The sequence below is a fragment of the Haliaeetus albicilla genome, chromosome 28, assembly GCF_947461875.1.
Source record: "Haliaeetus albicilla chromosome 28, bHalAlb1.1, whole genome shotgun sequence".
In the NCBI taxonomy this organism is placed as follows: Eukaryota; Metazoa; Chordata; class Aves; order Accipitriformes; family Accipitridae; genus Haliaeetus; species Haliaeetus albicilla.
In genome coordinates, this window is record NC_091510.1 from 9,037,732 (window position 1) to 9,065,484 (window position 27,753).

A 27,753-nucleotide genomic window follows, 5' to 3' on the forward strand; every position below is an offset into this window, starting at 1 on the left:
ATCTTCTAGGGTGATTATTACTGAGTTTAATATGGTTTGGAGCTGTAACACAGAAATTTTATGAGGCAAAGTAAATGTTTCTTACAGCACTTTGGGTGATTTTCCAAGCCAGTAAAAAATAGGAGATTAACAGCACTGTGTGGTGCCGTGTAAAATGCAAGAAAACACTGTGCAATTTTTTCCAAAGAAATATAGCAAAGCCTGTAATTCCTAGATGCAACACGCTAAATGTTACAATATGGGGCTGTCCCTAAGTACTTTAACAATTATAGGCACTACTGCAAGCTATGAGGGGTGGTTTGTGGGCTCAAGTTCACTCAAAACAGATAAAACAAAACATCAAAACAGATTTATTTATAATTGAAATAAAGCTTCTCAGACTAGCATGCTACTATAACAACCATCTACTGCCTGATGGCAGAGAGGCCAGTCACTAGGAGAGAGGGTTTCTTAGTCTTCTCTTTAGGAAGACTAAAGTGAGAAGAGGAAAAAAATTTAAAAGCCTTGCTTATAACCGATTTTTTTTTAGCATGATGGAAGATGAATTACAGCACGTGCTCAAGGCCTCACCAGGCACTGTCATTTTTGACAGACTCATTTTTATCTTAGAACTGGGAGCCTTGCAATTTTAAAGCCTTTTACAAAAATTATGCTTTTCTTTATATATAAATTACCTGAGCAAGGGATGAGGCTCAGATGCTGTGGTACCAAACTCCTGTGCTACCAGGAGATTGGCTACGTCAGCTAACATGTCACATCATTGACAAATAAATTTCTCAAGTAATTCATGCAGCTTAACGAGTTGAAGATATGAAAAGCACATAATGCTAAAGCACTGCAGTCCTAAACAGCTACATGTTCTTTCTGAAAAAATAATAAAAAAAGAAAAAACACAAACTTAAGCCCCAGACAACTGGCTATTTTCCAATTATTCTACTAGCTGAGCTACTAATCATGCTTTTCAACCACTAAATTATACTTTTCTAATATATTTTCAGGAAAATTGTAGCTTAGTGAGCTGTAATTTTTAGGTATGAACATATAACATTATCCAATATAGTGGTTATGAAATACTTGTAACTTATGATATTAGGTAAGACGACTGTAAATTCATCAGCTATTCCTTTGGAGCTCTTAAGTTGGTCTGGTTTTTTCTGCATATACAGCAGCATGCCTAAGTTCACCTGGCATTTCTTGTATCCCCAAAAAGCTTACAAGCCTCGAGACAAATTTTTGCATTAAAATAAAAAGAGAGAATTGTTTTAGTACTAATAAGTAATTTTTTACTCCAAAGGTTTTATTGCATGCAAATTAGAACTGCACCACTTAACGTATTTCAAGAATCAATAACAAATTAACAGCTATTCTTGGTTTGGTTTCTGTTTGTTTCTTTGTTTTGGTTTGTGTCATTGTAAATTACAGTTATTACAAGCTGAACAGCATTTTCTGAGTTTTATGAATGTATCTTTAAAGATTTTCAGGAAGCAAACTTTACTGAGAATAATTTTGTGCAGAAATGCCATGTTTAGTATTTAAAATTATTATTGATGGATAAGAGTTTGTCACCAGAAGGTTTTCAGGGGTAGGGAAGGGAAGCTTGTTTTATTTGGATTTTTATTTCACTTTTTACTTTATTGGGTTACTCTGGTTTTGCATCTTTCCATATTCCCAGAAACACACACAAAAATTTGTGTAGGCTTTGGAGAAGAAAATATTATTTCTTGAGGTTTGTCTAATCACCTGTCAAAGACTGGGCTTGTAACACTCTATACTTTCAATTTTCACATACTTCTAAACTCAGAAAAAATAATGTCCTTTCTCAAGAATTCTCCTGTTCTTGAATAAATACATTTTTAACTGTTCATTAAAACATTTCTAGAAGTAAACAAACAAACTACTTATTAACACCCACAGAGGTTGTCAGTGATGTTCATCTCCAAAGAGAACGTTGAACAGAAATAAAAAAAACACCGTGTTGTCTTTTGAAGACTTTTTCTGGAACATATGGAAACTTATGTATGAAACAATTTACAAATTGTATGTGCTTTTATTGAGCATATTTTATTCAGCATTGGTGCAGCCTCACCCTGAGTACTGTGTGCAGTTCTGGGCCCCACAATTTAAGAAGGATGTTCAGGTCCTTGAATGCATCTGGAGGAAGGCAACAGGGCTGGAAGGCATGTCCTGTGAGGAGCGGCCGAGGACTTTGGGTTTGTCTAGTTCAGAGAAAAGGAGGCTGAGGGGCGACCTCATTGCTCTCTGCAGCTTCCCGAGGAGGGGACGTGGGGAGGGAGGTGCTGAGCTCTTCTCCCTGGGGTCCAGGGATGGGACACATGGGAATGGTTCAAACCTGCGCCAGGGGAGGTTTAGGCTGGACACTAGGAAGCATTTCTTTACCGCAAGGGTGGTCAAACCCTGGAGCAGGCTTCCTAGAGAGGAGTCGGTGCCCCAAGCCTGTCAGTGTTTAAGAGGCATTTGGACAATGCCCTTAATAACATGTTTTAACTGTTGGTCAGCCCTGAATTGGTCAGGTAGCTGGACTAGATGATCCTTGTAGGTCCCTTACAACTGAAATGATTCTATTCTGTTCTATATACAAAACCAAAAGAATCAGCACAAGTAAAATTAAATAGCATAGATTATGCTTTTGCTTACTATTGTTCACTTCACCTCTCACAAAATGCAAGTTTAAGATTTAAATTGCCTTTTGGAAGAGTAGTGACATTAGCTATGCGCAAATAGGAAACTAGTAAAATCAACCTGAGATGATGACATCAATTAGTATCTGTCACTTACAGCATGACTGTAATAATTTTAAATTTATCACAGTAGATGTATTGTAATTTACCTTCTTTATAGTTTTACATGCCACTCACGACCTTGCAAAAGGTAAGTCATTCTGGTAGAAGCTAATCCTTCTCTAAAATCTCTTTTCAGTAAGAGAGGATAATAGGTGTTAATATTAAAAACATGTCTGTACCTCAACTTTGATTCAAAACACTGCATTTTAGTAAACTGGAACTAGCTTCAGAATCAAAATAAAGGCAGGCATATAGAATCATAGAACGATTCATGTTGGAAGAGACCTTGAGATAACATCCTGTCCAATCCCCTGCTCAAAGCAGAGTTAACATTTTATTTAGATCAGATTGCTTATGAGGGTTATTGGTCACATTGGAAATAATAATTAAAAAAAACCCAACCCAAACATATTTTTCATTGTTAAGCTAATAAACTCATCTAGTATATGGTGCCTTTATTTTAAGTGTGCTGTAGAACTCAAAGAAGTATTGAAATAAAAAAGAAAGAGAAAAGGCACAGGTCATTGTGGATTTAGAAAACATGCAGAGTTCCTAGTTTGCATTTGACAGAACCAAGGCCAGACAACATGAACAAAATAAACAGTTTACACTCTAGAATGCTCATTTGTCTCTATGTCCCCATTGATGAAACTCTGAAAAGCTTTTGCTGAAAGTTGGGAAAGGATAGTCTGCTGTAACTAGCAAGCAATTTTGCAAATCTCTAGTCTACACACTGAGCATAGTCACCCTCACTGTTCCTTATGGGAAGGCAAAGAAAACAGAAGGTACAAGAAGGGGGTCCAGGTATCCAGACCGGCACTAAGGGATTAAATGAAGCGTGTGGTAAGTGGAGTTAAAATGAAGTTTGTGGTGAATGGAGTTAAATCCAGTTGGTGCCCAGTCACAAGTGGTGTTCCCCAGGGCTCAGTACTGGGGCTCGTTCTGTTTAATATCTTTATCAAGGATCTGGACGAGGGGATCGAGTGCACCCTCGGTAAGTTTGCAGATGCCACCAAGTTGGGTGGGAGTGTTGATCTGCTCGAGGGCAGGAAGGCTCTACAGAGGGATCTGGACAGGCTGGTTCAATGGGCTGAGGCCAGCTGTATGAGATTCAACAAGGATCAGTGCCAGGTCCTGGACTTGGGTCACAACAACCCCATGAAATGCTACAGGCTTGGGGAAGAGCGGCTGGAAAGCTGCCTGGCGGAAAAGGACCTGGGGGTGTTGGTCGACAGCCGGCTGAATATGAGCCAGCAGTGTGCCCAGGTGGCCAAGAAGGCCAACAGCATCCTGGCCTGCATCAGAACTAGCGTGGCCAGCAGGAGCAGGGCAGCGATCGTCCCCCTGTACTGGGCACTGGTGAGGCCGCACTTCAAATCCTGTGTTCAGTTTTGGGCCGCTCATGACAAGAAAGACATGGAGGTGCTGGAGCGTGTTCAAAGAAGAGCAACAAAGCTGGAGAAAGGTCTAGAGCACAAGTCTGATGAGGAGCAGCTGAGGGACCTGGGGTTGTTCAGCCTGGAGAAAAGGAGGCTGAGGGGAGACCTTATCGCTCTCTCCAACTACCTGAAAGGAGGGTGTAGCGAGGTGGGTGTCAGCCTCTTTTCCCAAGTAACAAGTGATATGGCAAGAGGAAACGGCCTCAAGTTGTGGCAGGGGAGGTTTAGATTGGATATTAGGAAAAATTTCTTCACCGAAAGGGTTGTTGAGCCGTGGAACAGGCTGCCCAGGGAAGTGATTGAGTCACCATCTCTGGAGGTATTCAAAGGATGCATAGAAGTGGCACTTAGGGACATGGTTTAGTAGTGGACTTGGCAGTGCTAGGTTAACAGTCGGACTCAATGCTCTTAACGGTCTTTTCCAAGCTAAATGATTATATGATCTTATGATTCTATGATTCTATGTCATGCTGCTTTTAGTAAGCATTAATACTGGCAACAGGCTTGAGGAGGCAGAAAAGCTGGGGTTAAACTTAAGCCACTTCGTTGGAATTTAAATCAGGAAGTAAAACATAGCTGAATTTGTGAACTTTACAGGACTGACTTTACTGCTAGGGGGTTTTATACTAGAATTGCCTTTGGCTGGTACTTAGGAACTTGTCTGAAACCTTCCTCCTCTCCTCCCTCCCCCCCCCAATTTCACTGACAGAGAAAAATTTTCTATCTATATTAGCACCCACTTCCACCCTTCACTTCATCAACCATCTCACATTTCTCTCCTGGAAAAGAGAGACAAAGAAGTGTTATCAATCATTTTGTCTCAGCACTTATAGTCAGAAACAGGCTTGTAAAAATTCTGAAGGTTTGGTTCCAACAGATATTGGAAAAGAAGCCTCTAAAATGTCTCTTCTCTGACATCTGAAAACTAACTGAAGTAGGCTTTTCTTTCTCCTAAATATACAGGCTGTGAGAAAATGATCATGAGCCTAGGTCGCAAAGTTTACCAGAATAAATCACAGTGGTACCTCAAGTTAGGTATGGGCTGAAACAGCAATGCCAAAAGGGAGCAGCTCTAATGCTATTGAATCCTGAGGAAGTCTATGCAGACTTCCAGGAAGCATCTCAGTTATGGCAATCATATATTTGTGATGGGAACTAATCCTAGTACAATTCAGTATACTAGAAACTAGACAAAATTCATTTAATGTGAATCACTGAGCAGATGCTAGGCTGCAAAACTGACTAAGGATAAGTGACCAACACAGAGACAAAAATCCATATTCTACTGCCAAATCTCTACATCATCCATTTTCCTGCTGAATGTCTTTTCAAACTTTGTAGCTGAAAGAATTAAATGAAATAAATACCAAATTTCAACAGATCAAAGGTGAATGAACTTTTTTTTTCATGAATGACATAACCACCTGAAAAATTTTCTGACATCTCTACTTTTTCATCAACATGTTGTGTTGTTATGTGTTTATGAAGTCCTAATGTCACTACAAGCCAACAGGACATCAGCATCATCTTTTCAGCTTATGCTGCTGTTAATAGAATGGACGTGAACCCTATCTGTACATACTGCCATGAATATGAGAAGAAGCAACAGTAATAAAAGAAAAAAGCGTCAGGAGATGGTAACAAACAAACATGACGATAAGAGACTACAATTTGGCACAGAACAAGTATAGGTAAGCAAGTGTGCGTTGGGAAAGGATAGGCAGAGTATTTTATTGCCTATCACGGTGCAGTATTCAGTGTTCAAAGTTGTATACAGGTCCTGTCCTTTTTGCTCATGAGACACATGCTTCCACAAATATAGTTCAGATCCTCAAGGCACAATCTCCCCCGCCATGTATCTTGCATTTATATCCCTGGAGAAAAGTAAACAGTTCAATTCTACTTGCGTAGATTTGCGTACATTTTTCATCACTTCCTTCCCAAAGTTGGGGTATGCCACTAATGTTTAATCCTACACCTGAACTTTCATAATGAGGGGACAAAATGAAAAATTTCTTTTTAGTGGCTCACAATTTTTGTAGAGTTATGGGATTTGGGGATTTTGTTATTTTGTTATTCCCAGAACAATTTCAAGACTTTCCCTAGCAGACCTCATATTTCATATACTCAGCAGTTCACAAAATGTACAAAATTAACCAGAGGAGTACTGGGGTACAGGGGTATGTGTGGAATAGAAAAGAAGAAAAAAAAAGAAAAAGAAAAAAAATGATTTTAATTGAGAAAACTCTTTCCCCAAAGCAATTCCAATAACTTAGAACTTTTGTGTCAAAGATCTGCTGAGAAGAAACCAGTAACACTGACTTTCTCCTATTATTCTTAGGTGCAAGATATGAAGATATCTGCCAGAAAAGCAACGTAAATGAGGAAATTTTGCTGTATAACCTACTTGCAGTTCTGTCCCAGAGGAAGATAATCAGTGAGTGCATGTATTTGACAATATCCAAGAAATTTTAACTGTAAGTGAAAATGGTAGCAAAAAGCTTCCTTTCCAGGGCCTGGAACTGACAGGCAGTGGGGATATAACACAACGATCTTAACTTCCATTACAAGCTAAAAAAAACCCATCCAGGTCGTTTTTAATCAAACTCTGTATCTGACATTATGTGATAACATTGAACAGTTTTTAAGTCTTTCTGATTATGTTGTCACTTGTTACTCATATAGAAAACTTCTGTTCTAATTTCTCCCCCTTTTTCCAAATTCAGATACTCTTAGCAGCAATGGATCTGCTGAAATTAATTACGAATCTTTTTCTTCACTGGATCTCTACTTGTGTCCAAGGACATTTTCTGCTTGAAGACTGGACAAGGCATAAGCAAAGCTTAGAGCTAGGTGAAAAGTTGAGGAAGATATTCAGACTGGGGCATAAGGATTGAAGAGCCATACAAAGGCTTATCAATAGAGCATAGAAAGCAAATATGAAACTGCTGGGGTGAACAATGAAAGTAAATGTAGAAAACAGATAATCTGTATCTGTAGATAAACAAAGAAGATATGATCGGAAAAATAGGAATGAGAAATGGAAAATAAGTGAAAGGCAGTTTTAAAACATAATTATTTCATTGAATAAAATAGAAATCCGTTTTCATCTTCAAAATGTGTGAAAAACAAGGAAGGACTGGCTCTCTGCTATAGCTATCATATGGGGCTAGTTTAGTTGGAGTTACAAGCTCATCTATACTCAAAAGACTAAGTAAATTTGGAAGAAATAAAAAAGTCCAACTCTTCTGATTTTTTTTTAGAACTAGTCCTTAGTAGTTGAGTATTTCTTTTCACATGCTCAAAGAGATACTCCTAGAGAAGTGTAAATTCAAAGCATGAGACATGTAATTCACAAAGTATAGGTCACACCCACCTCTGCCATAGGCTGCTACAACAACCCTGGGTCAAACACTGAATATCTTTTTGTATTAATATCATTAATTGTGATCAAAACTACTTACAATAAAGGCTTTTTCAACCAGAGAAACCTCACTATCTGTTATAAAGTTCCTATCCTATTATAACTGTTTTCTTCTGGCACAGAGGTAGCTCTATTTCAGGAACAGATGCAATGTTTCACAAAAAACCCGACACTGTCAAAATCCTTAATTAGAAGGGATGACTGAAATAGCGTAACAAATAGGGCAATAAGCAATTTTCAGGCTAAAGTCTTCCTGTCCCTTTACCTCATCTACTTGAAGGGCCTGGGACCAGCTCCCAGGAGCTGCTGATTAACTCACCGTCAGAGCCAGCAGTTTTCCGTAGGTGAGATGGGCTGGGATGTGGTCACTCTTGGATCGCAGCGACTCCACGTACCAGCGCTCTGCTTCTGGCAGCCGGCTCATTCTCATATAGGCTTCTCCTGCGGGGTGAAACAAAAGCTAGTGAGAATGCCCCAGATTTCTCAAGGCTTCCATAATTTATTATCTCATTTATAATTTGCTATGTATTAAATGGGCAGAGATCTTGAAAAGGGTGAAGTGCTTTGAACACCTGCAATGACACACACACACACACACAGAAAAGCCTTACAGACACTTGAGTGAGGAGATTGAGTTATGGCCTTATTAGGGCTGAAAGAGCATGGTTGAGATGAAAGTCTTGTTGGAACAGAATTGCAAGAGAGACCTCCAGCTGCTAGGTTTCAGTCAGAAGTCTCGAAGTGACAGAAATTTTATCACACCTACTGTAGAAAAGTTACTTCTTTTCCATCAGTCTACATTACACAGCATGGAATGGTAGGGAGAATATGGAGTGTTTGCATTTAATTATAATACATCAAGAAACTAGATTTTTTAAAAAAACACAGAAAGGTTAAGAAAACAGTCCTGAAACTACAGAGGGAAGGGCAAGATATTAAAAAAACTTAATCTCTGAATGTAGTTTAATTAGGTCACCTGCAACAATTAGTTTAAATTAGAATATAACATTCATAATTTTAAAATCGCTAGTCTTAAGAAGTCACGTATGAAATGACCAAAATCGGACACTTTTCAAAGTGAAATCCTTTACTGCGAGAGGCTGAGGCAGGCAGTGCTGAAGAACAACAGATGAATGAGGTGTCAGAAAGCCATTTACTGTGGTACAGATAATTGTAGTCTTGAAGTTTCTGAGAAAGAATTTAGCATACAGGGAAAGACAGGCTCTTTCTCCAAGAAGCAAACAACCAGATTACTCAAAGGTTGGAAATAAGCAATATTGAACAAGTATGTAATGGTGAAGAACAGCAGCTTTCAGATTAATATCCTGCATTTACACAGCTCTCTCACAAGGGCTCCAGGCATAAATGTGCCCTTGCCCAAGCCCATGACAGACTGAAAATGCCTACAGGGAAGTCAGGATTTCGTCATCTCACCAGCTGATTCATTCCAAATAAATGGCTAAGTATTTTCCCAAAATTATCAAATCACAGTTTATCGAGTGCCGCCACTGGAGGATCAAGAGAGGACTACAGCTCACCCAAGTAGAAGTCAGCTAAGGCTGTCTCCAGGTGTGTCACTGCCCTCAGTTCTGCCTTACAGGGAAATTAATAGCTGTGCGGGCATCAAGGGGAGAGAGAAGGACCAACATTCTTTATTCAAGCTTGAAGCCAACTACCACACCCCCAAAACTCAGAGAAAAAGGTGTCACCTACATGCTCAAAGAAGTAAAATAGAAGGAACTCTTACCATGGGAGCTACTTTGAGTATTTACAGGGGCTATGGAGGATTTTCCTGATGAAAGAAAATTGGACTAGGTCCAGTTGGGTTTTTTTTTCTTTTTTTTTCTTTTTTTTTTCCTGTCTTTGTTACCAGAGGATAGGGATCCCAGGCAAAATGTGTCACACAAGTTTGAGTTTCAGGAGTTAGGGTGCAGTGCATGCAAAATGACCAAACCACAGCCTGCAGATAAAATGAGTGTGACGTAGAGTCAGAAGTTACATTGAGCCAAGGCTAAGGGAAGCCAACATGATTTTTATGAGAAAATAGAGTTTTTCCAAAAAGGGGTGCATGCCTGCTAAATCTAGCAGACCAGGATTTCTAATTCAAGGATCTACAGAGCATTCTGTACTCATGCACTGGTCTTGGATATCTGATTACATACACAGAAGTAGCCAATGTTTCAGTCCCAGAAGTACTCAAGTCATTCTATTGCTGGTTAGGGCCAAACTAAATGAAAAATTTCAAAAAAATCCAAGTAAAATAAAAAAAAAATCCAAACAGGAAAGAAACCCCAAAAGAACATGAACACCCCTCAAAACTCATGATCCAATTCAGGGATATCAATGTCATATGCATTTTTTTCACTATGTCAGCACTCACAAATAACTGACGTAACATCATACCTTGTTATGCTCAAAAGAAAGTCATGCATTCAAGTGTTGAAAGGATGGAAGAAGTCAGAAGTCAAGTTATATGCTCCCCTCAACTCCTCTCCCTAGCTTTATGGCAGAGTGTTTAATTATTTGATTGCATACTAGTTTTCCCACAGGCCCCTACTTCATTTAGCATACAGGAAATGAGGAATCCATATTGCCCTTTTCTTTTCTTTAAGTGGAAAATTCCAGCCCAACCTGTTACAGCTTGGCAAAGTTTCAAGCAATTAACAACAAGATCCTTTGAAAAGTAATGTAAGCAGCCATAAGAGATGGAGTTATTATCTGCTGGTAGTATATGCTGAATGCACTGCCAAATTTCAAAAAGATCCAAGGTTCTCATCTTTTTTCCATGATGGATTCTGATATAAGAAGAGATTAACATCTTCAGAGTACTGGGAAATTCAATTTTTAATAGGTTTTAAGAGCTCAACTACTTTACAAGCTAACCTCCTAAAACTTTGAGAGTATTTCTGAGTGGCGCATCTAGAAATGAAGCTACAATATGTCAATCTAAATGTCAAACTGTAGAGAAAGGAATTTTATTCCCCTGAAGACTTTACCGGGAATTCTTTATAGCTGAACATCTTTGTTCTGAAGAGTCTGTTTTCTGCCCATAACCCCCCTATCGTCAAGAATTGCTGTATTATAAGCAATTAGAACATGTCATTGCTACAGAAGGAAGTATTGTTAGGGTGTCTGTTATTAATTTCATCTTCTAATTGATTTACAATGACATTCCTATCTAAAAAGAAATCAAAGTAAGTTGGAAACTGACAAAGGCTCTGTCACCACCATACTCAAAGACCGAAATAAAATCAAGCAACTGTTAATTGAAGCATTAATTCAATCAAGTGATTTTATTTGTTAGACTGATGCAATTTTAAGAAAAGGTATTCCAGCTTAAGATAGTTTTCCAACAAAATGACAAAGAAAACGTGTATGGATTGACTTCTGTCATTCCAGATGCTTTTGTGTGTCTGAGATTAAAATAAGAAAAACAATATTTGTCACTTACGATTGTTTTTTTTTATAAACGTGCAATATGAATGATTTAATCATGAGGAAAATAACAGAGTGTCCACTGGCAGAAAATAGGCAAACCAATGCTACATGTGAGCTGGTTTCTATTTTTACTTTAACAATTAGTTAACTCATAAAATCTTCCAAAACTCATGTTAAAAATCTGAAAGGTCACACACACAATTTACTAATTAAACTTGTCCAAGCTATAAAGTTCAAGAGAGTTGCATTCTACTTTTCTATTAAAGGTAACAACAACAGAGAAAGAAATTTGTGGCAGTAGAAACCTTAAGACATAAATTGACAGTTATGTCAGTTCCTTAATCCATATCAACATCCAGCCATGTGCAGCATTGCCTGCACAATGAGTGGTGGGAAGAAATTCAACAGCTAACTGGCATAAAAGGAGATAAATCAGTCATTCAAAAATTTTTCAATTTTTGAAGTTCAGCCAGTATTTTCTGTTATTTATGCACCCATTTCTTAGCCTATTCCAAAAGGAGGAACATAGATTATTCAGTTGTAACTCATTTACTAATGTAGTGCAAGAAAACAGATTAATATGCAACTGAAACACTATTTAAAGGAGTGTATGCATAGTTCATTAACACCTCTATTAATACTTTATGACAACTGAATGAGAAATGGGCTACCTTTTAACTAGACTTACACCACTCTAACTAAAATCCTGGTACTCAAGTGGATTTTCTTTGCCATAGAGATAGATCAGTTGCAAGACTACCATTCTCCAAACCAATATTTCCTCATATTTCCCCAGAATCCTTGGGATTGAAAAATAATCTTTCAAAATAAACAAAAAAAAAAACCCCTAAACCCCACCAGTAAACTAAAACAACAACAAAAACACCCCTACTAAAATGATCCCACAAACCCAAAACTCAGGACAAATTAATTAAGTATAATTAAAGAACAATAACAATCATATTAAACATTAAATATTTATATTAAATAGTAATACCAATAAAGGATCTGCTTGCTAGCAGCTATTTCCCCTTAAAAGCTAACTTTATACTCAGTAATGAAGTGGAATATGAGCTTAATACAAATCCTCAAAAGAAAAAAAATATTTCTAATACTTATTACACATTGTTAAAAAGCAAAATTAGGTATCACTTACATGAATGTATGTTATACGGTTCTAGATTAACCTCTCATCTGCTGATTTCGGACTTGTTCTGTTTCAGATGCACATGGTCATACCAAGCAAAGGCCATTTCCTTGCAGGACCATGTTAGACTTATCTATGAGCAAGTACAATGGAACTATGGATATAATGGCATTGTGCCTCTATAGGTGCCACGTACCCATACTTTCAGATTAAGAACATATGTCCCTCCTGTGGTCCTCCTCTTAGGACCGCAAAAGATACTGCTGAAAAGACAACTGAAAAATTATCTCTGTAAAGGAGATAATGCAGGGTAAATCTGCCTCGCATCAACCTGGTATATGTTAATTACCTGCCACTCAAATTGCTGGATCGTAAAAGTGTAATATAGAAAATACAGAATTTGGCATTGACAAGAGCAGAAGTCAAAACAGAAAGGAAGATGGAGATGCACTTTGGAAAGGAAAATCTCTAATATATACATTTAGTCAGGATTTAAATTTCTTTTTTCCATCATTTCTTTGAATTGGGAACATAAACAGGTTGCCTTAGAAAATGATGGAGAGGTCTGCATCCCTGTGTACCACAATACCACAAGGGGTTTGTGTCTTTCATAATGCAACCGTGCAGCCTCCTTGTGCAAATCAAGGCTGCAGATGCACTTACTCTAAATGCACCCCCCTAGATATATAACTTCCTTCTTTCTTCCCTTAGGTACCAGTGCATAAAATAACATAATAAATCTAGAAGCATAGTTTGATGTTACACTATACCGATGTTTAAGATATACTGCAAAAGATTAACAGTCTTGGTGATAAATATGCAGTGCATGCACATCTTCTCTGAAACAGCTGAAGCATGTGAACTTAATGAGTATCAAGTTCTGCACAGACTAAGCATATTCTGTTTGCTTTTCCTCCTTTTACAGAACAATCTCCTTGAAGATTTCAAGGAATGTATTGTATTTTAAGAGGGCTTTTGATAGATGTGAGTCAATCCACATTTACTTCGGGTGAGCAGATTCTTATAGGCCTCAATTAGCCAAAGCAAAGCCTTTGATCTAGTTTAATTAGACCACTAAGCTACTTTTGAAGGCAAAAACCTAAAGCGGGAAACAGATATAAATGAAGGGCAAAATAAAATCAGTTGCAGCATGGAACAGCATGGACTTTGTGCAGCTGTTTCCTGTTGTACAACGACTTCCAGTGAAAGAAGTATATTGACACAAATAGAGGCATTGAGCTCACCTGAGATAAATAATGCCATTTTCATTTTCCAACAGGTGTGCAACCAGCAGTAAATTATAAGGGGACAAACTAAGAATTCATAACTGAACAAGTGATTGTACTCTTTTCTTGCCTTTTACTTTATTTACACACATTTTAAAGATTATTTCTTTTGTCAGTAGAAGATAGACATAATGCCACTATAGGTTTCTTTAAAACACTCTTAACAGAAGCACTTTCCATTAGTATCACGCCTAACTGGGATCCCTGTAGTACAATTTCAGTATTGGACCACATTTCTGGTCTACAAATGTTATGATTATACCTATTTTCATACAAACCCCCATATGTTTAAAATACAAATGCATTGCAGGCTTAAACTCTTAGCTCTTTCAGAATATTGCCTATGAAAACTCAAGCATTTCACATGAAATTATAGGTCAATAGTCCAAAGAGATAAAACTAAGAAAGCCTGAGAACCTGGGGAAAAAAACCCTGGTCTCAAACATTGCATCCACTACCCCCTCAGCAATCCACTGCTGTAACCTTCATACCCAGCTTGAATCCCTCAAACAAAACCAAGTGAAAAAACAGGAGACGTTGCAGTCAGCCCAGAGATTTATACTCAGCTTAGGACAGCAGATATAAACTGCCATAAAAGTCTCAGAGGGGGAAGAGTTAAAGTAGCAGGATGGGAGCAAGGAGGGGGAGAGAAGGAAGCACAGCCTTTTACTCCCATCACTGTTGGAGTGGACTCCATTCTTATTTCCCTAGAACATATAATAAAATATACATATGCAAGAAAAAACCCCCTTTTTTTCCACCAAGCTAGTTTTAAAAGAAAAAAAGTTTGTAATGTACATTTAGTAAGAAATTGTCAGTAAAGCTTCATGAGATGCATAGGAAGCACACTGATGACTGGAGCTCAGACAAGTGCAGGTACCATGCTCTGCATAAGTTATGATGTGGGATATGTATTTCACAGCTTAATCATCTTTGGCTCTTAAAAAGTAAGTCTTGCACAGCATGAACTGTAAAAGTATACCAGCAAAAGTGTTTCTTGGAGTTCTAAACAATATTTAAAAGTAATTCAATAAAAAAGCATTTAATGGGAGCAGGGGGCAAATGGGATAGGAGCCTTAACAATATTAACAGGTTTGTACAAACAGCCACATCCACCCAGAAGCATAATCAAATAAAGCAATAGTTATGTTAGAATCATCAACACAGAAAGTCTCTCTGCATGCTAAGCCTTTGTACTTATGATGCAAACCTCTGTGCCAGATGTAAAATCTGGCTCCCCTTTCCTGTTCTGTACCTGACTGCCACTTGCATATGATTTGTTTTCTGTCCATGTGCAATGTAGCAGATTAGCAAAGAGAAATCTAAACTGTAATCTGTGCATCATTAACTGTATTCACTCCTGCACTGTTAGCTTCTTTTGTAACTCACACTTCTCATCAAAAATGTTTGCAAGGCTTTGCATTAAATGCATTTGAAAATAGACCTTCAGATGTTAGTTGGCAAGGGCAGATGAAGTGCGATCAAGACGTTTGTCTTTATGGCAGTATCTTGCCAATCTAAACCTGAACAATGCCACCCCAACTTCTTTCTTGTTACTGTTCGGTTTTAAAATAAAGCCTCCATGGTCCACCTCACACCACTTAACTGGCAGGAGTATGAATTACTGTAGCAGGTGGGCCAGTGTGGTTTTAAAAGCAATGTAATACAATCAACTGTACAATATCGGATTTCAAGGAACGCAAAAGACATCTAGAGCAGAGGCTGATCCTTAAGCAATACTAATATTGGCATTAAAGTGTTCAAGATCCCACAGGGACCATTTTATCTTTTGACCCCAGGCTTTAATTGAAACTTTAAACAAAATATATTACCTATTTAATGCAGCTGAGCTGGACTCTGGCCTTTGTAGTGCATGTTGCCATGCCAAGCAAATTAATCGGTGTAACCTTAGCATGTACTTTTTAATTTACATCAAAGAAATATGACATGGAGAAAATAAATACCAAGCCAACCCTATACAGCTCGTTGAATAATTATTTTGCTTCTAGTTTTAGAGTTTTAATTTTTAGCTGGTTTGGGTTCTTTTAAGAAAAAAAAAAAAATGAAAAGGTTTTACTTCTTGGTACAAAGCCAGAGAAACATATGGTTTCTTTAGCTGAGTTGTTGCACACCTGGCAAAATAAATCACAGCAACAGGAGACCAGAATCTACCCTGCAACTTTTCATATGCACAAACTTAGAACATCTGATGCTGGTATTCTGGCCCTGCCTTTTGTACCATGAATAAATGCAAAGTCAAATGGATGGCTTGCTTCGTGAGCTCCAATACTTCTTTTTCCTTTAAGAGGCAAGTTACTCTAGAGTTTTAAAGGATGAGAGTCAGCTGGGCAGACTGGCACACTGGAGGAATGAGTCACTGGGTCTGTCAGAGCAAAAGGCCAATAGAAGCAAGCACAGGAAAAGAAGTGTAACACAAACAGGGAAAGCAGGTGGTGTAAAGGCTTAGCACTGTTGGAGTGTTAATGCTACTGCACTCGCAGTGCTGGAGTTCAAACCCTAATTCAGTTTAAACAGTTTGTCTCCTGTTTATTCTCTTTCGAGCATGTCATGTACCTCATACAGGGAAAAAAGCCTCCAGAAAATCTTCAATGACGTGACTGAGTAATTATTAAAAATTAGAGAAAGCACTGTTTTCTTACATCACATGCCAATATGTAACAATACCTGTGCCACCGAACCAAGCAGGGCGATTGCCAGAGACTCAGAATACGTTAATCACAGTAACAACTGCAGCAGATAATCCTCAAACTGTAACTGTTCTTGGATTTCATAGCAAGCTGTGAAGACTTTTTCCACACGTAGAGGCAGGGAAGGATCCTTCCTTCCCGAACAGATGGGGAGCACTCCCCTGTTTCGCCCCCTTCCTCCCCAGCAATGAGCACAGGGTGAGTGGGCACAGCGCGGGTCAGGTTCATGCAGTTCCAAGCGCACGAGACAGGACTGGCCTATTTCAGCTCCTCTAGTCTGCCTTTTAAAGGCAAGAAGTAGGCAGACAAGTTTATGTAATGCTGTTTATCAAAGAAAGTGTTACAGTGAACGTGTTTATAATTTTCTCTCGAACATCAAAACAGAAATAAACAATCCAGGCGGCCCTCTGATGCCCAGTGACACGGTACGAGCTGCAGAGCGGATGCACTCCTGATAATGGATGTGGTTGCCTTGTCCTCCTGTCACACCCCATCCAAAGAGATGACCGAATAGGTGTTCAGGATTTATCTCACCCAACTTGAGCTAGCAAGTCTAAGCTAGTCATCTCAGCTCCTTTTACAGGAAAAGTATGCTTGCAGGGGATTATTTGTATAATCTAAAATAGATGTCTAAGTCAGATGGGCTTTATTACTCCCCAGAGGTATCTTTTTCACTATAAAGTGAGCAGAGCTACCTAGCTCTGTCTTGTCATCTAACCTTTACACTATTACAGGTAGGAGAGACTAACCTAACTAACGTTACATGTAGACACATCCAGGACAGCTTTAAACAAACCAGTCTGAGTCCTGCTGTTAATACAGCTGCACTGCATTCAATTCAAATCACTACCCGACTCTTTTATGTAGCCTCTTGGATTGCCTTTGCAGCATGGCCAACACGCCACACCTCAGCAAGTAGTGTGCAGCAAGTTCTGGTTTCCCTGCAACAGCAACCAAGATACAAATATATCCTACGTTAACAACAAGTCGTTCTTTACAGAGCTCCGTAATAGCCTGTTGCTCTTTGCAATAGGCTGAAAGGGGCTAAGGTAATCTCAGTTGACCCTAACTTGTTGTGCCGCGAGGACATCCATGAAGTGCCAGCGGCTGCCTAAAGGAAACAGAGTCCAGAATAAGGGCTAAGCAGTGGAGGGGGGAAGCGTAGCCGCAGCCAAGCCTGGGCAAAGGACTGAGCTGGTCTTTGTGTTCACTATCGCTCTGTGAGTTAATAAATGCAAATCCCAGGAACAGAGTGAACTTGGACATCATGGACTGTGCTTATAAAGGAAGCTGAGAAAGGCCTCCTGAACCTAAAAAAGTAACCAATGAGCAAAAAAGTAAAAAACTAAGGAATCTTACAGGTCATAGTGGTTCTAAAGGGAGCATCTATTCATGGGAAAAGAAAAAGGGTGGCACAGGCCTGCTTTGTGAAGGAGCAACCATCATGCTAGAAACAGCATTGGTTTAAATTTTCCAATTTCTGTACTTCTGCGGAGCACTTTTATCAGAATTATGAAAATATATATCTGCACTAAAGAGGGCAGTCAAACTTCAGAGGGTTTGCTGGAGCACGGCAGTACTTCAGTGATCACTACAGGACACCAATAGTATGTAGAGGCTTAATTCTCAGAGTGGTGACTGTTGATAACCTCACCAAATTTATCAGCAAATGCTGATAAATAGAACTGATAAAACAATAGTTCATCTGAGACTCCCTATCAACGAAAGTACGTGCAATAATCAACTTGTGTGGTTTAGGGATGTTAGCCATTTGCATTAATTGATAAAGGTCAGCATTCAGGGAGAAGTAACTCTCCATTGAACTGTATGAACTGTTAAGGAAGTGTTTATACTATTATTGACATTAAATTGACATTGACATTGAGAAGTACTCAATTTAGCATTTACAGAGATTTGCAAACTCGTAGCATCAGTTACAACTACAATTTTAGAAATTTTTTTTCCTAAGCCCAGGTACTTGTAAGGAGATAATAAAAGATGCCTTTCCTAAATAAGCAGAGAAGAGTGAGTGGTGCCTCCTTTCAACAACTGTGTCAAACCAACTGGTATAAACCAATACATTCCCTTGTATTTTAGGCATTGGGAGGGGGAAAAAAGGCCACAAAACCACACGTGCTTCCTGTTGATCCTAATTGTTTCTCCATATATTTTTAATTGCTCTACTTTTAACTACTTTAAAGGCATCTTACATCCATTTCTATCCCGGATGGGCACTCGCAGAGTCTACTGGGCCAGACACTGAGGTTGCTTAGCAGAAACATATGCCCTTTCAGAGAGAATTCCACTTAAAAGCATCTCTGGAACAATGAAGAACCTGCCCTCTTGTTTACAGATCTGAATACTATAAATAATAATTCATATTATCTTCTTTCTTTTATCTCTTTAATGTATCCTGTATAAAGATATGATGAAGAAAATGAGGAGCTGAAGTTAGAGTTGAAAAACAAAAAAAACCACCTCAGCTAAATTAATTTAATTAATGTACTCAAGTGACTCTGCTAAAATTTTGAAGGACAGACAGGCTGGTCCTGGAAGAAGAATTCTCTCACTGTAGATGTCCAACTAACAGTACATCAGCTGGGAAATAAGTTTTTGGCACAACCTGCAAAAATATCCAACTACCTCTGTGGGCCTGTTTGGACATTTTGTCGATTTACAAGGAAATGTAACATTTTATGTTACAATCAATCTCACTCCATTTTCTATGAAGTAAAACCAATTTCTTCTTAGTTTCAAAGATGACTAAATGGGAGATTAAAAAAACCTGTATGAATTGCGCACAAGGTCTCCAAGATAGTGGATGAGAGATCCTGGAGGCAGAGAAAAACCCCATGCGTTCTAAATGTACAAGTGCTGCATGGACACTCTGAAAGATATCTGGTATCTAACAGTCTCATCATCTATCGTGCCTTATCCAGCATTGCAATCGCTGGCATTTAAACTCTGAACCTGGTTTGGCTCATATCTACTGAAGGCAATTATTTTGTTTTCATTAGCTAATTCATTTGAGCACCAGTTGCCTGGCTAAGCTCTTTTGTTTCACCCTGCCTGACTCCTCAAGTATCTTTCAGAAGCACTAACAATGCACTTACCCATCATGTTGTATAAGCTCTGTGGTGCAAACTGCCTTGGCATTTTCTGTATTGCTTCTTTGTAAACCGTAAGGGCATCCTGAAAAGAAACATACAAGTGGGACAATTCATTAGCAAAGCACCAATTTCAAAAGCAGTCTTTGACATAGAAAGTAAAACCAAATTATCTTCCTTCCCCAAAATGAAAGGTGCAGAGAGAAAGAAAACACATTGGCATCATAAATGTCACAGAAAGTTCAGATTTCTCATTTACAAAAGTTTTACCAAATTCAGTGAAGCTCATTGACAAGAGATCAAATTAGTTCCAATATTGCAATTATTTTTCCAGATGGAAAAAAAAGAAACATTTTTTTTAAACCCCTCAATGACTCATGAGTTTATAAACATATATAAAGCCCTCTAGGCTGTCAGAGAATATGGAATAATACCAAACTGCAGACAAAGGACTTTCTGATGACTAAGCTACAGTAAGTGACCTAAAACTAAAGAAATCATTGTCTACTGCCAAGTAATAACAAAACATAATCCTCACAACTGAAGTCTGCTCCACAGAAAGAATGAGATGGACTATAGTGTCAAGAATGCCAAAATTGGATTCCCTTCACAAATGTGCTGTGCCTTGAATTACTTAACCGCACATTTATGATTCATTCAGCACTTAGGATGCTTACTGGTCAGTCTGCATCATTTTCTACATCATCCCATTGAAGAGTCGCAGTTTGTGAAGGCTGAAATACGCTTGGAAAAAATCTAAGTGTATGGTCAAATCAAGGCTGGGTCAGACTGCAATGACCACCATGCAGAAATCTGATGGTTTATAGTCTTAAAATCCCTCACACCTCCCAGGCATTGCACTCCAGCTCTACACTCTATTGGCCATGCAGACAACATGCTGCTGTTCTCTTATCTTTATGGATGTATTAGCTGTCTGTGTTTTAACCAATTAGTAACTGCCATCTGACAGAGCTGGATTCAGCAGACAGATGACAGAGAATCTATAGAGCTTGTGCATGACTAATCTTAAACAGCTGAGGTAACTGTCGCAGTCAAGAAGAGTTATGTGGATCAAAACCATGTGTGACTCCTGTTCTGAAGTATGCCTGGCAATGCAAAGAGAGAATGACTTTCTTTCAAATACTGCTGAAGGTCAAAACTCAAGCAAATGTCCAGTTTTAGTAACTTCATCAGGGAGAACGGAGACGAATCACAACAGTCACGTTTGCACACGTAAATGAGATGGGATGGGTTGGGTGCAACGTACAGTTACAGTAAAAATATCCAACCCACTTTAGCACTTAGGTCAAGATACCTGAAAATAGCACATAGTAGGATGTTTTTAATCCCTGAAGTTTTGAATTGTTCCAACTAGGTCTTATTTTTGGAGACTCAAAAGCAAACATAAATGCATTTTTTCAACTTACTCTATTTTGATTTAAAAAGTCAGTACACTTTAGGTCGGCTGGTCTGTAATCAGGCTATAACCTTTGCATACCAGCCATGGGGACAAAGCCAAAAAGAATGAATTAACACATATCAGATGCAACCATTGCTAATGTTGACTCTGACATCAGAACATCACACTGCTAATTAACATCATCACACCTGTGCCTACAGAGAACAAATATTCTCTGTAGAGAATGTTAATTTTGATTTGGTGAAATTTAATCAATTTGTGCCTGTGATGTAGTTTGAAAATCTGGATGGAAGCAATAGGTACTATTTATGTATGAAGGTTTTATCATTATATTGTAGACAAATCTAGTCTTACCTCATAGTGTCCTTGTTCATGAAAAAGTTTTCCTAAGTTATAAAGACAGCTAGTAACAGAGCTTTTATGAGCATGAGGATCTTTCAAATTTTCATCAGGGATCTCTGAACACTTCAGGAAAGTCCTCCTGGCTTCCTCTGTCTTCCCTTGGTTCATCAGGATGATACCAGTATTTAAATAGGCAGCTGTGAAGAGGCAAAAAAATGTTATCTTTTAATGGGGTTCCGTTTTGTTTTATCTAATCTTTTTTTTTTTTTTACTTCAAAGTAATACCTGAAAGAGATCCCATGGTTATCTAATTTGGCTTTTGTATAATATAGATCAATCACTGGTGTAAAGAGGAACATATAAGAGGTAAAAGTTCAAAGACAAGGAAAGGAGAAAGTGGCTATAAAGACTGAGGAAGGAGGGAAGGGAACACTGGTTAGGCAGGGTGCTGAATATCGTTCCTCTTATTCAGAATGTATCAAGCATATAGTGTCATTGTTTGAAATGTTACAAAAATATATGCATATATTTATACATATATACGTGTATGTGTATATATGCATATATAGAAGATTTAATACTGAATCTACAAAAAAGTCAGCAATTGTAAAGAGCACCCACTTAATTTTGGAACCTGTCACTGGCAATATCCTATGGATTATTTCCTATTGCCCCCAGGCAAGAAAGGAAAAATGAAAGGACTTCAAAAATATTTGTATTATTCACCACACCACATATCATAAAAATCAAGGACTGGCTGTAAGAAACAGAAAACAGGAGCCTGAAAATTTGGGCAGTAGCATGTGTGGCTCACCACCCCAGATCAGAAGCATCTTAGGTTCTAGCAGTGCTGCCCAGTGTTAATTCATTATCTGCTTATTCCCTGCACCACATTAAATGTGGTTGTTGACTAATAAACACTTGCTTTCAGCTGAAAAGTGCACAATTTCATCTTTTGCTTTCCAAATGAAAAACTTCTGAAAAAAAAGAAAGTGATATTAAAGACTAGGAAGATTTCCTTAAAAAGCTGTAGTCAATATTATGCAAGCTCGTATAGTTGAAATACTTACAAGCTAGTGTGGGTCTGCTACCAATGGCCAGTTTATAGTAATGCAATGCCTCCGAAAACCTGCTGTTTTCTTGAAGTAGTAACCCTCTGCACAAGGACAAAAAAAAAAGAAAAAGAAGAGGAGAGAGGGAGGTTACTGCAAAGAGTAACTTCAAAATAAATATTGAAAACAAAACTAAGGTAACAAAGAAAAATATGCTGACTGGTATTTCGGAGATATAACAACACTGCATATTACTAACAATTCAGTGGGAAAAATTATTTTGTGTGAAAACAGGATTAATTCATAGCCATCAGGTGCATCCATCTGGCTTTAACAAAGCAGATGTTAACTGAAATAGTTTTGGCTTTCTTGGAAATCAGGAGATTCATTTACTCAGTTGAGAAAATGGCAGACTGTGAGACCTTTTAAAGCAGATGGAGTATGGCGGAGGTATTTGTAACTAAGTCATTCATGTTTAGCCTGTCGTCTTTTCTTGACTTGAAATAAGCAGATCTTTTTCAAATGCACAATAAAGTTAACCACCTAACACTTCACATGTATTACCTTAACCAGTCCCCTTGTCGAGCAATGTCACTAGATTATTCACTGTACAGCTAAGCACCTACATCAGTTCATTTTTTTCCTGTCTTCTTTCAGCTCCGAACAAATTTAATAACTGAAGAGATATCAAAAATGGTACCAAATACTTCCAGTTACTTTAATTAAAGCTTTTAAGACAAGCATCCTTGTGAATTACAATTTACACCAGCCACCCACAAATTTCTGAGAAATAAGTGGTCTGGACATTATTGAAATGAATTTACAATTGTATGCTTAAATGAAGGCTCTAAGCATCACAGTGTTCCCAAAGTTTTAGAAGACTGAAAAAAGCATATGAAAATATATTAAAATCACAAGGTTTTAAAAATCCTTAAAAATTAGTCATTTCAGGGTAGAAACTCAGATCTTATTATCCACGGGTAGATGTCCCTCTTCATATACCTCAAAATATCTGGGAAAAAAATAAATGTAGCTATTTCTTTTAGGTGGGAGGGTTCTCATATCTATTTGCAGTTTCCCTAACCTACAGCAATTTTCTCTTCTTCCTTTATGCTTTTATCTGCTGATAGCTTTTCGAACTGCAAAGAGCTTGGACTTTTTCCATCTCCAGTCTCTAATCAGAGATATTTTTTCCCTCCAAAATCTCAGGAAAACTTTTTTAATTAAATCAGCAGACTTTGGGGCAAGAAAAAAGTAGGGCAGTTAGCTAAAGAAGTAGCCAGCGTCTATGTTGTTTGCTTCCTATCACTGGGTTAGGATTTAACAGAATGGAGGAATACATCCTCTTTTTTTCTATACTATCTGTCAGCACCACATGGCCTTGTTTTTGAAACCATCTCTCAAATAACTTCGGATTAGGTAGTAAATCACTTTGAATATTAACAGAACTTACATTTAGTTGGTGCTTGCAGTAATGTAAGCAATGAGGAAATAACATTCAGGATACTTTTTGGTATGGCACCAAGGTTTTTAACTACTGTCAAGTGTCTTGCAGGTGGCAAGAGGTATGATCATCAGGATAGTGATAACATTTTCTAAATTTTCTAGAAGCTGAATTTTGTTTACTCTAAAAATTTTTATAGACTGTAATTACTCCAAGGAAAATTATTACAGTATTTTGATCTAGCTTTCTATTGATAGCAGTAGATTTAACATAAAAACAAATGAGTTGCATGGTCTGACATTTAAGCTGCTTCTCACTTTTTAAAAAACAAATTTATCAAAAAAATTCCATTCTTATTTTAGTTCTGGAATAAATTATTTCACATATTAAGAGAAGTAATACAGTAATTGGTCAACTTGAACAAAATAAATTACTTTGGTAAGTGTATGACATTTGTGCTTTTTGGATTAAAAGAACTTTTATTTGTAATTATTACCAAATTAATCTTCTGTGCTGCTCTAGTACTGGCACTCTTGATGAATTACTTGATACTTTAAGGTGGTTTTTCTTCCTACTCCGCTTCCAGAAGTTGTTCCATTAACATTCTCTCATACATACATATATATATATAACCCAAGATGCTCAGATGCAAGATTGAGTACTGAATTCCAGCAAATAACTAGTGTTTTATTTCTATTTGTTATGAGGTTTGGTAGAAGAAAAAGAAGAAAGGATATAATCTAAAAAACCTTAACAAGGCATGAAACTGCCTCTTTTTCTTGTGAAATTGGTCCTGATTGATAGCTGGTTTTCCCTCTGGCTTCTGACAGTACAAAAATGACTAGATTTATGAGTCTCTAGTTCTAGTTGCAGATTAAGCAAAGTCAGGAAAAGGCTTAAAGGAAAATTAAAAAGTAGTATTTTTAGTTGAATAAAATTAACACTTAGGGGAACTGGCTTGGATGTTCACCTATGAAGGGATAAATAGTTACTTAAATAGATAAAAAGTTAAGATGATGAATGTTGCATTAAACTTGCAAAGCATTCCTGAATTTACATTGAATATTAGAAGAGTTTAAAGAGCAGTTATATTTCATTTCCAAGACAAAAAAATCAGATCCTCTCTAGCTTTAAGCTTAAACAAAATGTAGGCCTATAAATATGCTCACCAACCTCAATCTAATTACTCACAAAATGCAACTAAAACTACACCCAAACACTTCAAATTTAGTTACTGCCAAAATTAATACTGTCTGTGAAATGTCCTACTTCTCTTTTTAGAGCATCGGTTATAATCCCAGTACTGTATAACTACAGTATTGCTCACTATTACTTCCACAGCTCTCTTGTCTCATTCACCACACAGAAGCAATATAAATGAGCAATACTTCAGTTTTGCTTCTGTCTCCAGTTTCTACAATTAAAACACCACCACCTTCTTATAAATATTTACCTTTTGAGCAAAATACAAAATAAGCCCCAGGATCAAATGACAAAGTACTTTTTATTTCAAAATTAGTTCAAGAAAATCTGCAGGTCCTCAGGTCCCATATTCTCCTTTCCATTGCTGCATTTCACAGCATCTAAGCCATTTCCAAGACAAAAATCTCGCCGATTTTCAGCTAGGGATTACATCTGAGAGGCAGACCCGAGGGTCTGACGAAGAGTGCAGTTCAGCCTTGATACCACGTTGCTAAATCAGTGGGCCTGATCAGCGGAGGCAGCGGGGCCGGTGAAGGAACAGCAACCCAAGGGAAGGGCCCTGGGAGCGGAGGAGGGATCTCAGTCTCCGGGCTCTCTGCCGGCCGCTCCGGCAACACTGAGTTCAGGCAGCAAGTCCTGGGGTTGCCTCTGAAAGCGGCTGGCCCTGAAAATTGTTCACCGTTGTCAAGATGAACACGAAGCAAAGAGACAGGCTCAAGTGAGGAGTATCTGAAGGGAGCATGTCCTTCACGATACGATTGTAAAGAGGTCATACTACCAAAAGCGTCCGTTCAGCACTTGAAAGTTCTTTCCAAAGAAGCTGAGAGGTTGAACACAATCGCCTTTGCAGTCTGTTAAGTTATATTAACAACTCTTCAACAAGCTTCAGCTGGAAGTTTGATTATATATTCTTTCCTTCTCCTTCAGAAATTGGTGAAGTATGGGTTATTTTGCCACAGAAACACTTCCTTTTTCATGGGAGTTGACTTTGGAGTCTCTTTCACTTCAGAACAGAGGCCAAAGCCATGAGAGCAAAGTTCCATATGCCTCCTATGTCTTATTTTCACATGCTTTAGCACTTACTATCTTCCTAGATAGAGAATTTTCAAAGATACTCAAAATTACTTTAAAATCACTAAAAATAAAACTGAAGTGTCTTTATAAAGATACATAAAGACCAAAATTTGAAATAAAACTTTTCTATGCCAATTCAACTAGAGAATTGCAAAACATCTTTCAAGCAAACTGACCATGGTTGAACAGAAAGAAGTTGTGGTGTCATAAATTAGGAACTAATAGGTGCATAATCACCATAGCAAACTAAGCCTGCAAGAAATGAGCTGACTCACTACGGAATAGAGGAGCAGAGAGAGGCAGATGAAGTGAGACCCACAGGCTGTCACAATGAAAGTCCATGACCTCCTTGAAGTTCTTAGCATCTGTTTGTTCAGCCCCATTATCAAAATCCCAATTCCTTCCTTCCTTCCTTCCTTCGACAACCCGTTATGCTCCAGCTGATGGCTAGGGTTGAAGTCAAAAACTGGCAATGGCAGATGGAGTCTGTGCTTCCTTTTCTACTGGCTCTCAAAACTTTGAGACAAAAATTAGTTCCTTTCCACTCACCTGGAAAGGAGTAATAATGGATTAACGGTCTGTAAAAAATGGCAAACTCCTCCTAAAAAAGGTTTGGTGCGTGCATATATCCATCTTTTCTGGGGGGACACACACAAAGACTAAATGTTTAGCCAAAACTTCCCAATTTGGTTAGTAAATTTATCTAATTGCACAATCAAACAACGTAAAGTTTGTTTGTCATGCTTATTACTACACTTTATTACGTTGAAGACATCTTTAAAAAGTTCAGGGTGCATTTGTAAAGCTCAACAAATACATAGTTGTACTCCATTTCCTTTTAAAGGAGACGGTTGATTTTAATCTCATATTGCCACTTCATCTATAGTAAATACAAGGAAAAAAAAAGTTTGCTCTGAATGATGCAGAGGAAGAATGTCCTTCAGCTGGAGTTCACACCTCGTGGGCACTGCCAAGTCTCCAGTAGCTCACCCCTCCCAGTGGCCTGGGCATATGGAAGTTTCTCCTATAGCCAAGAGTGGATCTGTTCTTGACATGCCTTTCCCCTTCTTTGTTCACACTTCGAAATGATAACTGCTCTTTGGAGATTGCTGGCAGAGGGGAGAAGGAGCAGACAGAAAGAATACAAAAGCAGTGATACAGTGCAAAGCACTGAACTTAAGCCAGTGGTGGAGCAGAGCAATTGGCACGCGTTGAGTACGTACCTATCTTTTGTAGTTATAGAGACACAAAGCCTTCCTTCTTCCTTACACAAGGATGAACAAAGGAACGCAAGTCCTTGAAAGAAGGACACTTGATACAGAAGAGTAAGCTCACGTGATAAACTTGGATGAAGAGCTTAAAGTCTTCTGGCACTTTTTAATAGATTTTCTACAGTCGCTAAGAATACCAAGCTAAATAAATAAAAAAGCATAACCCCAAAATGCCCCCCAAAAAAACAAACCACAGGAGCGGTTTCTTCAAGTTTTCAGTTCCAAAACTTACTTTCTTTCCAGTCCACCTCCCAGTTGTAAGGCAGATAAATTAAATTGCTAATTGAAACACGCAACTTCCGTTCAAAGAAAGTTTACTGACATAAGTGGGAAAATATGAAGCCTATCAAATGGAGGGAGGGTAGGGAGGAAGCCAGTGGCTCTTTTAGCCTAGTAAGACAAGTACTGTGGAAAAATAAAGTTTCTCTCTAGAAACACATGAGGATGAAATTACTTGGAAAAGAAAGAGCTACTTAAACCATAGGACACAAAGTGAACAGTTATAAAGTGTCTGTTAATTAATTTAGGATTAATTAGGAGACAAGTTCTAACTATTACAGTAGCAAGATTCTGGAACAACCTTTTTGCCTGTGTTGC

The 27,753-nt window shown here is 38.1% G+C and overlaps 1 protein-coding gene across 1 annotated transcript in view; it reads right to left on the reverse strand.

Moving 5' to 3' along the window:
* TMTC2 (transmembrane O-mannosyltransferase targeting cadherins 2) overlaps positions 1-27,753 on the reverse strand; it is a 257,820-nt gene that overhangs the window by 53,123 nt on the left and 176,944 nt on the right. The window contains exons 5-8 of the mRNA XM_069773740.1: positions 22,183-22,268; positions 21,125-21,309; positions 19,357-19,435; positions 7,984-8,105 (exon numbers count right to left, since the gene is read on the reverse strand). Of these exons, the coding sequence (XP_069629841.1) occupies positions 7,984-8,105; positions 19,357-19,435; positions 21,125-21,309; positions 22,183-22,268 (472 nt within the window). The remainder of the gene's footprint in view (positions 1-7,983; positions 8,106-19,356; positions 19,436-21,124; positions 21,310-22,182; positions 22,269-27,753) is intronic.